Consider the following 13086-nt stretch of genomic DNA (forward strand, 5'->3'; position numbering starts at 1 on the left):
ACCCATTAACAAATAAATAGCATGTGTAACGATCTTGGTGCTGCTGAAATAAAATCACTCCAGTTCCCCAACTGCCATGCTTTTAATTTCATTTAAACTCTGTGCTGTGCTGTAAGTCCACTAATTAAACTACTCTACATCCACATTTAGAAGTTCATACAGGATCAGATACTCAGTAAGGTTGAAGTTCACACAATGGCTTTTTTTTTTCTTCTTCTTGAAATAATGTGTGCAAGGAAACAAGGGAAACAGGGAGAAGCAAGAAACCCCAAACTGGCGAATCCGATTTTCAGAGTGAGGGGTATGCTGTGGCCAGTGATACTTATGGGTAGCTCAGAAGCTCCACAATTAGTGCTACTTAATTAGAGTCCACAAGAGGGCAAGAAGTTGACAATGTAAAACATTTTAATGGCAGATAAGCAACTGGTGTCTTTAACCCTGCCTTCTGTTCTGTCCCTGCTCTCCTCCTCTGACTGCACAACCTCACATTTGAAGTAGCACAGTAGGAAAAAGCTCAATAAATGAAACAATCACTTTGCTTAATAATTTAACAGATATTAGCTTAAGTGAGCTCTTCCCTGTTTAAATCCATTGCAGCTATGACTGTGGCATTGCATGAAGTGCAAAATAAAACAGATTTTAAAGTTACCAAGTGCTCAAAGATGCTAGCACTGGTAAAAGAGGACTAAAGGATGGGCACAAGGTAAGTACCCCTGCAATTTCCACTTCTGATCACTCATGTGAAACTTCAGCACACTGCACAAGGCAGGCACCTGAACTGCCTGGTCTGTAAGGGCACACAGTGTTTGATACTCCAGAGAATCCTTGGAGGTATTAATGCCATATGCAAGTGATTTAGTGCAGAAAAGGCACCATGGGGTATTTTGGGCCTGTTCCTTGTGTCTTCTGAATCACTTCTGATTTTTGTCACCAAACCTAAACTTGTATTGGGTGCTCATGTTTGAAGCTTCAACCCTTTACTGTGGTGATGCAATACACTATGCCTCATCTTTCATATGAACAGATCAGGAAATTAGAAAGAATACAAAATTTTAAGTATATCAATGTGCTGGAAAACAGAGATATTCCTCCTGTCTCAGAACAATAAAAAAAGAACATTCATTACAGGTTGCTGCTCAGGAAATCAATGCTGATGTTCACAAATAATATTATTGTTTGTTCCTCCTCTGCTCAATTTGTTCTTTTCAGGCAAGAAAATCTGAACACATACCTCTCTCACAAGGGGTGTCAGTCTTTGATAACATAAAGTGGTAATAGCATTTTGAACCACGCAGATCTAAAAAAATGGATATCAAGATAAAAGAAAAAAAGCCACAAGGCACACAAATCTGCATCGCTTATCACTTGTTACTTTAGCTACTGACATATCTGAAATTTGTCCTAATACAAATACAATATGAAGTGACTCTCTTAAATCTATCCTGTCTCAAAAGACTGCTCATTTGGAAGAAAAATCCTAAACTTTTCCAGTAAAAGCAATGGATTTTCAGCATATGCTCCACACCTTTACTGAATCAGGCCATAAAAGTCAGTATTATTAGAAAAGTACTCAGAAGAGGCCTCAGTGCATATGAGTTTTCAGTATATCTAAGAAAATCTCTTGACAACTATTTCAATTTAAACTGTGAGTTGAGGAAATAAAAGGAAGGAAAAGGTTATTATTTATAATACAGCGACTATAGTTACACTGCAGTTAGAGACCAATTACACCCCGGTTACGCTTTCTGACTCCACTAATTCATATAAATGCTATGCCTGCTCCATGTCAGGGTAATTGCAGTGTAAATACAACGGGCTTTATGTAGCTGGATTCTGAAAAAGTGGCTGTGTTACTGAGGAGGCAATAAGAAATAATTTGGATATGTCATTAACCTTCAAATCCTTTGAAACAGTGCTAATTAGGATATAGAAAATCATAACCAAAAATATAATTACACTGAACTACAGGCTCAAATGTGCAACTGTTACGAGGCTGCTCACATGACTAAGCATGCTAGAACATAACAGAATATTGCCAAATCAGGCTGTAAAGCACTACCATGGTTTTATAATGAACCAAAGCAGAAGTGAAAAGATGAATTCATGACATTTTTCAGCTGTAGCAAATGTGTTGAGGGTTGTTCTCACACTAAAAATAATTCTCTTCTATTTTATCAAAAGGGTTCAAATTCTGCCTGGAAAATCTGTTCTCCAAACACTTGTTAATGAGCCTTTACCTCGTGAAAGAGCTAGCATATCTGTTTGGTGCTTTGTGCCCCAGTACCCAATCCTACAGCACAGCTTTAGGCAGATACTACAATGTGTAGTCTTGAAAACAATAGATTGCTAATGAAAATCTTTCTGGACTGCTCTTGATTGTCTCTTTGCTTTCATTTTTTAACATCAGCTCTCCAGAACACTTCAAGACAAGTATAAAATGAACACATATAGGACTGCATAACTTGAAAGTGCTAATCTTTGCTATACACACTGTAAATTCTTTGCCAACTCCCTTCTAAGAGGTACTACTACTCATGCAGTTACCTCTTATGAGCCACTTAACTCCAGACACCATAAAATTAACTATGATACACAAGTGACCAAGTTGCTCCCTGCATACTTACAGAAAACCAATGACACATAAAGCTTCCTGCTAAATTGCTTAATTTTGCAGTAAATTTAATAGTTTATTTAAATCTAGAGATTTATGTTCTCATGCTATATTACATATTTAATGTCAGCCCACAACAGTGGCAAAGTACAAGCACATAAGGTGGGAGGGATGTGGACAGCATTGCTTGTACGGTGAATAAAAAAAAATCAGAACAAAAATGCACAGATATTTCCAATAGATCAGAAGCATACACAGATCACCTTCTTCCCACAGTTTATGGATCAGCTGCCTTTTTTAGCATTATTCACCTCGAATCAATAGAGTCAACTCTCTTACAGTAGTTGTTTCTTAGCATACATATTCCGTTAGATTATCTTTTAGATTGGAAAGAAACTACCTTGGCAGACAGCCCTTTGTTTTCCACTTCTGTAATCTACTCTGCCTTCCAGCTGAGCAAGTATTGCCACTTCCAGTCATTTCCCCTGTTGCTTTGCCTTTAATTTTTCATCCCTCATTGACTCCATCTCCTTTACAGGAAATCAAAATGGCAGCTGTATTCAGGGACAGACTGAAATAAAAAAGAATGCATAGCTGGGATCCAGTCTCAGGAAAGAGGAAAGAGGTGGCTGCTTATACGTGGAAACTCTTATAAAATCTTGGCTTGCTCCACATCTATGGAAATAAGGCAGAACATTTCATTATCAACCACTCCTTGGCAGCCCATGCTCTGACATGGCAGCACATAATGTAAGCATTTACAGCAGGAAGTCCTCAGGAATGATCAGTCACCAGTAAATGGCAGCAGCTCATCAAGCAGCGATTCCTGCTGTGGGAAACCCAGCTGAGGCAGTGTTTCCACACAAATGCGACACAGAGAAGGTCTCTTCCAATTGTTAGCTCAAATTTACAAAGCTTTCCCCACGATGCTAAGTGAATTTGACGAGTGCCATCATGAGCTATGAGACAAAAATGGTGGCATGAAAGCTCCAGAGATCTGATCAACTGTGACTATTTACATCTAATACAGATAGTGCGCGTTCCCAATTTCATGAAGATATTTTTCCTGAGGCTAAAACACTGATTCTCCACTTACTGTCTTTTAATTGTGATGTCTCTAATTTCTCTTTTTAGGTGATAAACTCTTTGGGGAAAAGACTGTTCATTCAGTACACTGTTGTCGTGCCTGCTTTATTTTACAGCAAAAGAGCCGTGCTCAGGTTAAAACGTTTTCATAATCACAGACTTCCCCTCAGCAAGATGCAATTCCTATTGATAGAATTAATTGCTGTAACTTGTATTGTTTTTCTACAACAGTATCTGATGTAAAGATGAATTAAAGGTGATATTGTAAGCAACAGAATAGTAGCAAATACAGGAATGTTCCAGATGCCATAACAGTGTTCTTTTCTACTGAGGAAGCTGTTTGGCTCACCCATAGCACAGTAATGCTTACTCTTTACAAGTACAAACTACCATGTACAAAACTGCTTTATGGATGTCACTCGTCCAGGTTGTTCCTTTCTGCCAGGATTGCAGGTGCTCCATTTACTGCTATCACCCCCAGGCCTCTACATTGTCCTAAATTCACATTTAGCTTTCACCACGTCAAAATTGGTCAAAGCATACAGCTCTTGGTTCCCAGATATTTAAGCTTGATGATTCATAAGCGATAAAATGTGACAGGACTTTTCACTGACAAATGAATGATGCAGGGCATCCTAATCAGCAGGAAAGCAGCTCTAATAACTAGGTTAGAGTGTAAGGAGATAAATTCAAATGGGGCAGAATATCTTTAATATAAGAAAGGTGAGATACTACTCAGCCTAAAGCGCTATTGGTGCTATACAAAGATACCCAACTAACAGCATTTTTTTTTCCCCTTTGGAAGCAAGTTTCCTTTTAACTGCCTGTTAAATATTGTTTCAGCAGCGTACGAACAAGAATGGCAAACACTTCCAGCCCCCAGCACTACTGTTTCCAACTTCTTTTGTCTTTCAGTTCCAATGAAGCACAGACAGACAGATAATGTGGTTTTTTTTTTGATGGTTGTGGCAATGCTTTTAAATCACGGTGGTAGCATCCTGCTGGCTTTTGTGCCTGCAGGACTGGACTCACACCATGTGTGCATCCTGCCAGCTGCTGCCCAAATCATGGTAGGTGCTTTGCACCTGCAGCCTCAAACAGAACCTGCCTGGGTGGCTGCAGATGCATCTGAGTCTGTGCTAGCAGGGAAAGTGCTGTCCCCAGAAGGTCACCAGTTCCCACACACTACTTCTGATCAGGACACCTGGCTCCTGATCTTTTTCCCAAGCTATACCAAATGAGGTTTGCTTCTGTCAGGCACAGAAAGCCTCGTTCCCTCTGTCCCTCTAGTGGAAGCCTGAGTTTCAGGGTGAATTTGTGATGCCATTACTACATTGGTAAAAATTCCCTCCTTCTAGGCAACAAGCTTTAAATAAAGCCAGTGTCTAGACCCACAAAAGGATCTCTACTGAGATTTTCTCCCTGCAAAGCTATCATTTCTGACAAAATACTAAGGTCACACAGTCACTAGTAAAAACTCCCACTGATTTCAGAGGATAAGTTTCCAGGTGCAGACCAGACGATTCCCTCTTTGAGCTGAAAATATGTGTAAGAACCCACATCCAGTCCATTCCAGCTTGAGGAGCAGAGCTTTGGCTGGTGCTGCAATAAATGTCATGTGTGGGACCCCAGGGCAGTGCTCATAATCACTGGAGCAATGAAATCAACTGAGAGATGTGATGCATCCAGTTTGATCACGGAGGGCCCAGAATGTCAGATCTCACTAGGGTAAGGAGCCTCAGGCCCTCAGACCAGCTATGTGCATGCACTAAGCTGTCAGCCCTTAACTGATCACACTGAGGAACAGGAGAAACATCTATCACCTCCCTGCTCCACTGCGCTCACCTTATCAATTCAAGAAACAGAAAGAGAATGGCCTGCCCCCACTATGCTTTCCTGTGAAGTGACTGCAAAGGGGTGGGGAGGGACTCAGTGGCAGGGATAAGGAAAGCTCTGCATTTGCTTTCTAGCTGGTGATGAACGAGCATAGCAAGATACAAACCAGAAGAGCTGTCACTTAGGAATTATTAGGAAAATAACTTTCTGATCATTTCTCCAAGCCATTATTTGGAAAAAAATATGTTTTGAAGCAGACAGAGCAGGTTATTTTGAGATTTCTTTAACCTTTAGTATTAGCAAAATCATAGTCAAAGGTAAGTGCTTATATGTGTTTGTATTTCTACGGATAATGACCAGTATCTCAGACCCAGTGGCAGCCAGTGCAGAGGCACATGAGAGCCTAGAAAAAGGGTAGGGCTGAGCAAATCCCTTCTTTTCTTCATCTATTCAGATAGGCTAACAACATTTTCCAGTGGTGCAGTATCCTGTAAAAAGGGTTGCACATGCACTGCAGAGAGCCAGATGAGCAAAGTCATCTGATAGTGTCAGCAGGGACTGGAGTCTGAAGGATCATACTTAACTGAAGGCCTTCACACATGCAAGAATCAGCCCATAATTTTTCTCTTCAGTCATACAGGGCTTTGCACATCTATGGCTTGTATTTTTCTCTTGTACTCATGGAGCAGGGTCATCCAGGTTAATATTGCATAATCTTCGTTGTTATTCCTTTGTTCTTTTTGTTTTCACTGCTTTAGTATTTGCCTTACAGTGCACCAAATATTTATGTCACATAGCAAACAATGAACAGAAAACAACAGAAACCAATGATGCATTTATGACACTGCTAGCCTATCCAATCTGCAGAGAGAACTGGCAAAGAAAGACTAGCCTGCAAAGCAGAAAGGCAAAAAAAAATCAGAGGAAGATACAAAGAGAGTGCTACTCCCAAGGACAATGGTTTGACCCTCATGTAGAACATTTATGTGATACTACTTAGTACTGTATTTTGTCTTTTTTTCAGTCATGAACTTAGATGTCTTTTTTTCAGTCATGAACTCAGAAACTTCTTTTATGATCTACTTAGATGAAGATCATAAAAGAAGTTTCTGACACAAACCCTCTTCAGCTGAAAGTGAATGGCTGTTTCATTTTATGGGGAGATTACATATCTGCTTATCACAAAGTGCATGTCTTTTGACATTCTTCCATTAATTTAAGCATACTGCCAATAGTTAATAATGAAATATCAATTCTTCCACACTAAACCTGACATATTTACTTACATGCTTCAAATTCAGGTCTGAGAAACAGATGTGAATAATGAAAAATAAATATCCTAATCTCTCAGCCTACTGGTATTTACTGCCTTGCTTGGCTGGCTGGGTTTCAGAGAAGAGTGGGACTGAATCAATACCTAGATGGTCCCCCATTCACTGATGGAAATAAATGGCAAGACCTGAGTCAATAAAACACTGAATGCTACAGAATATAAAGTACTTTTCATCATATCACAAAATGAAAATATCCAAGGGCATGTCATGATGTTCCTCTGAAGACAGCGGAACGGATCTCCAGGATCCAGAAGTGGTTAATGGACTCATTCTGAGCATGCAAGAAAGGTGTACCAATACACGAATGCCTTTCATTCCTACCAGACACATCAACCCCTACCCAGCATCCAGTTTCCAGCTGTTGTTTGAGTCAAAAGAAGGTAAACAACAAAAAGTCTCTACATGCATCAAGGGAGAAAAAATATAATCCTTCCTGACCCAGATGCAATCAGACAATCAACATACAGCACATAAGACTTTTCAGCCTTTCTAGAGTTATCAACTTGGGAGCATTAAAAAAAAACAAAAATCACAACTCAACACCAAACAAATCAATACCAACCAACCAGCAAAACTTTTAAAATTTAAGCTTCAGGAATGTTCCCTGAAATTTATGTACAACCATGTGTAAGACTGACTTTTCCTGAACTCAGCTTCCAGAGCAAACATCACAACTCTTCCTTCTCTAACGCTAGCTGGACCAAAATTCCTTAGCTCAGTCAGGTCTCTGCCGAGACACATCTAGCAGGCAGTGGAAGTTTCTCAACAAGGCCAGATAATTTCTGGACTTCAGCAAGTCTCTCTTCTAAAAAATGTTCACTCTCAAGGTGACTAGATTTTCAAAAACCAGACAAGGTATGTAGCTTCTTAGAGCCATGTGAGCTACAGAGCTTTGCTAAGCTCTATCAAAACCAAATTGCTCTCAATGAAGCCTCAATCTCTCAAAAATGATCTTCAGTACTTCAGTAGATCAGGGCCTGAATGCCCACTTCTTGTCAGTGACGCTGACTCAGAGACAGCGCCATGAAAACATTCACGTCACAGTTTTGTAAAACGCAGAAAAGAAAACTGCACTTCTTTTCTCAGCATTTATTTTGCTTACAACCCAAGGATCCCTAATCCTTTCGAGGTTTTAATCAAGTCTCACAACACTCGACAGACAGAAGATAACAAAAAGGGATACAGCTAGGACGTGGGAGTGACCCCAGATCACAGAGGTTATCTGTGACAGGTTGAGAGAAGTGTCTAAATTCTTCTGGCTTAAAAATACACATCTGAGCAGAAAGAATACTCATTCTGCTGTTTCATGGTGCACTTAAGCAAATATTCTGTTTTTCTTTCGTGTATTATTACACAAAGTTGGCAAGGAAAGCAAGGAACAGAAGAGTGACAGTAGGGAAGATAAACAGAAAAGACAGAAGGCTAGCATAACTTACGGGAGCTGCATTGTTTTTCACCGTGACGCTTGGGGTTGTGGCTCGTAGTGCTCCACTCACACCGTGATAGTATTTGAAGCAGATCTTTGTTTCAGCTGAAAAAGAATTATTTTGGATTAGAAGAATTGCCAGAGAGAAATTGTAGAACTGCTTGCAGCAGATAGACATAACAAGGCTGGCTCATTCACAAGGCTGGCAAGTAGCTGGATTGTAAGTGGTCCACCTCTGACTGGTAGGCACAACAGGGTACTGCCTGACTCTGATCTTCTGCTTTACCACAGCAATATTTACAATTCAATTCCTATGACTTGAAACAGTGTAAATCTCAACCTAAGCACCAGTGCAGACAGGCAGACTTCAGAATACATCAGGATCCTTTAGCTACACTAGGAAAAAGAAAAGTAGGGATAAAGAAATCCTCACTGTTCAGATACACCAAACACGAGCACAGGAAGTGAGAAACCTCTTATGTCAACATGACTGTGTAATCGCTCACTGACAGGTTTCACTAAGTTTATTTGTTTTGGTCTTGGTTAGAGCAAGGACATTTATCTACACAGATTATCCGCTCATACAGTTATTACATAAAATCATTTTTCAGTAACAGTGTAGTATCACAGTAGACCTCACCTTAACATATTTCCAATGACCTAGAAATACATGGATTTGGTGAGGAACAGAAACAAGACCATGATCTTGGGCTTATGGCACTGCTTTTCCCACATACACTGATAGTCAGATAAATGCATCAAGTGAAATCCATTTCAGTAATCATGTCAAGGCATGAAAGAAGTGAAATCATCTTCTTGTTCAGGAAGGATATTTTCAGCCAACTTCTCCATTAGACCCTAATTACAAATAAACACCACTTGCTAGGATTCTCCATAATCCAACCCCCTAAATCCCCTGGACTGAGTGACCTGCTGGAGCACATCCTGGCTTCCTACCCACCTACATGCTTGAGTTTTCCCTCAGAGCAAACTAGGATGTGAACTGGGCTGCTATGTACCCATACACAATCAGAACACAGCAGGTATGTAACAGAGCACGGTGTTAACATCTTGCAGTTTGAACAGGGGGGAAAGGAAACCTTCAGCAGCTACACTATGCACAGAATCATAGAATAGCTTGTGTTGGAAAGGACCTTAAGGACCATCCAGTTCCAACCTCCCTGCCATGGGCAGGGTTGCCAACCACTACATCAGGTTGCCCAGGATCCCATCCAATCTGGCTTTGAATACCTCCAGTGATGGAGCATCTGCAGCTTCTTCTTCTTCCTGTTCCTGTGCCTCTCCACCCACCGAGTAAAAAAAAAAATTCCCCTAAATCTAATCTAAATCTCCCCTGTATAGTTTTATAATATATTTTATTAACTTATATTCATACTATCTGCCCATGTAAAAAGTCTGTCTTCCTCCTGATTTTAAGCTCCCTTTAAGTACGGAAGGCTGCAATGAAGTCTCCCTGGAGCCTTCCCTTCTACAAGCTGAACAAGCCTAGCTCCCTCAAACTTTCTTTGTAAGGGAGATGCTCCAGCCCTCTTTCTTGATCATCTTTCTGGACACCTTTGAGCATCTGAAGGTGCTTTTCAGAATCAGGTTCTCCTGGACACAACTGTCTGCAGACGCCAATGAAGCCCACTGTAACTATGGTTTGTACATAAGAAAATAATAAAGGAATGACAGTGTTTTAATGGACAAGTCACATCATTGTGAGAAAAGATGAGGCAAAGAGAGGAGCTGGGACCCTGGCCATAAATTACATTGCTGTGACTGCTGTTTGGTAGATCCAAAAAAGAACTGTGATTAGGGGGCTGGAGCATGTTCCTGAAGAGGACAGGCTGAGTATTCAGCCTGGAGAAGACTGAGGTACATCACATTAATGCTTATAAATATCTAAAGGGTGAGTGCCAAGAGGATAAGGTCAGGCTCTTTTTAGCGGTACCAGTGACGGAACATGGGACAACAGGCACAGACTGGAACACAGGAAGATCTGTTCAAACATGAGGAAAAAATTCTTTACTGTGAGAGGTAGAGCACTGGCAATGCCCAGAGAAGATGTGGAGTCTCCTCCTCTGGAGACAGTCAAAATCCATGTGGACACTTTCCTGTGCAACCTACTGTAGGGAAGCTGCTTTAGCAGGGGAGTTGGACTAGATGATTTCCAGAGGCCCCTTCCAATCTCTGTGATTCAACCAGAGAGCCATTACAGTGCATTTGCAACTGTATTCTCCAAACCCACAGCACAGGACACTCAGACACACATTTCTGCGCCTCCAGTGAATTCATACTCACATTTCCCACTACAGACAGATGCAAACATTCAGCCTGTTTATTTTGCAGCACTTCACAAAAAAGCAGAACAGGCTGCGGAGCCCCCACAGCACCTCCACACAGGGATCGTGGGGTTTGACCACAACCTGAATGAAATTCTGCAAATTCTAGAGAACCACTTCAGGTGACCACATGCATGGCTGCACCCAGGGGAGCAATAGCTTTAACTGGACAGTTGTTGCAGCTCTGATGGATAAAAACCCCCTGGTATCATCCATGACCCTGGATTACAGAACCAGAAGTGCAGCTGACAGCAGAGCTGAGCAAGTGACACCTTGGTTGCACCCAGGAGCAGCAGTTGTTTCATTTTGCAGCAAAAAAGCTAGATGAGCTGGTAGAACTGAAAAACTGCAAGTCCAGATTGAATTTTCATGTTGTAATTTTCTCTGCGGAACTTTTAACAGCTCAGCAGCTAAACCATTTATTCACTGAGCAGACAGTAAAAGTTCATGATAACACAACAGCTAAAACACACTGTTCTCACCAATTATTCATTTTTTGTCTCCCCTGGAGATTTTTAGCAATAGCTTGTGTGGAACAATGAGAGCTAAAATATAGTGAAACTTTTTTTTTTTTTTTAATTAACTCACGTAGTTAATAAAATCTAACTTCTGGTAGTAATCTGTATGAAAATGTTCAGACCCCACAGCAAGAAACTTAGCTGTAGGTTGACAAGTAGGAAATCAGTTATGGTGTATGTTGGGACACTAGGGTTTAAAATTATCTATATAATTAAACTAAAAGAATTACAAAGTGAGAGTGGAAGGAAAGAATTTATCTTTCTGTATTTTAATATTATGTTCAAGGACAAAGGTTTACTAAGATAATTGAATATGCATTTACTAAGAATCTATGTGTGCATTGAAGGTCCCTTTCTCCTGAGTTTCACACAATTAAAATTTATAATTTAATTTTCAATCAATTCATCCAAATGCAGTTGTAAACAAGAAAACAGCCTAGAGAGATACATGTCCAATTCAAAATGGCGACAGAGGAGGAATTATTCATCAGGCAATAATGAACCACAGTGGTTAACAACTGTGACAAGGGCCAGCCTGACTGAAAATCTTATGGGGATCGCCTAAACTTGAGAAATTGCTCTGGAAACATCAAGGGAACAGTGTTTTCTTCCTTCTTAATTTTTTTGTACTTTTTCCCAGATCTATTTCAAATTTAAAATATTACAAAAATGGCTATTTTTACTGCATTCCAAGTTATTCTTTTTGGCTTCTAGATAAAATTTTAACAAGTAAATCTTGAAAAACTACATATAGCACCTTTATGTGCAAAAATGTCAACTTATGAGTGTTTTTTTTTTTTTTTTGTCTGGGAGTTACTTTTTTCCAAATAATGTGGTTGGTGCCTTCATTTTCACTTCAGTGCTGTCCTAACATTTTAATCTACCCGAAGATTATTCTTGTACCTCTGAATCACCTCTAAAGAATACATCTGCAAAATAAATACAGACATTCACTGGCTTGGTATCCCTGCATCTGAAATACAGGCAAGGCAGTGATATAAATTAACCTGAATATTATCCAGCTGGCATTAGAACATAATAAGCAAATGTAAGGCTGTTTGCACTGTAGTCTTGTAGATTAGCTTTTTCTGGAATAAAGACAAGTTAACTCTGTTTAACTCTGTCCTGTTATTCAAGCTACACTGTGTGGTGCAATGGTATTGTCTTGTTAATCCCAGTATAAATGAAGATGTTATTTTCATGTCATTAATTATGAATAGTAACTCACTGGATCAGCTAATGAAGTCATGATGTTAAAGTCATGAAGTAATGAAATTAGATTCTCCTTTCAATTAGCATAAATGGCATTTAGATTGGCAAAATTTCCAAGTGATGAGAAATTTAAAGACACTCAAGAATACACCAGGCTTGGTATCTTCATTACATAAATAAAACAGTCTCCAACTGTATGCTTAGATCTACATGTAACTCACAGGTGGAGAAAACCCAAAATCAAAGCCACCAAGACCGAGACATGAACCAGACAGAAGAAGATGCAGTTCTGTTTCCCTCTTTGTACCACACTACAGACGACAACCTTTCATAGGTAGGTGCTCCTGTGGACATGTCAGGGAGCCAGGACACAGCCTAGCTCCAGACACCACAGAGATTGCTCCATGTCCACACACAACTTAGACCAGTTGTGCCAGAGGACTCCTTTGCCATGGAGATTCACCCCTCTCAGGAAAAATATCTGGTCCATGGAAAATTATTTCTCTATTAAAGGCCTGAGTTATCTCCACTACCAAACCAGTTCTGTGAATTGCCCACAACATTAATTACCCGCTGAACATTACTCTTCCTAGAGATACTCTATGCTGCTTCCAATATCATCCAGCAGTTGGAAACAACACATTCACTATTAAACTGAAGCAAGAGGAGATAAAGCCTAGTAGGGGCACGTGATGAACTGCAGATGGAGATACTGAAG

At 40.1% G+C, this 13086-nt stretch overlaps 1 protein-coding gene across 4 annotated transcripts in view; it reads right to left on the minus strand.

The window, feature by feature from the left end:
* The window catches only part of HECW1 (HECT, C2 and WW domain containing E3 ubiquitin protein ligase 1), a 266177-nt gene that overhangs the window by 129858 nt on the left and 123233 nt on the right, over window positions 1–13086 (minus strand). For all 4 annotated transcript variants that reach the window (XM_065752992.1, XM_065752994.1, XM_065752991.1 and 1 more), the window contains exon 4: window positions 8304–8398. In XM_065752992.1, the coding sequence (XP_065609064.1) occupies window positions 8304–8398 (95 nt within the window). The remainder of the gene's footprint in view (window positions 1–8303; window positions 8399–13086) is intronic.

This window comes from Cyrtonyx montezumae, unplaced genomic scaffold, assembly GCF_038088225.1.
Source record: "Cyrtonyx montezumae isolate F1298 unplaced genomic scaffold, pur_monq_1.0 scaffold_8, whole genome shotgun sequence".
Classification (NCBI taxonomy): Eukaryota; Metazoa; Chordata; class Aves; order Galliformes; family Odontophoridae; genus Cyrtonyx; species Cyrtonyx montezumae.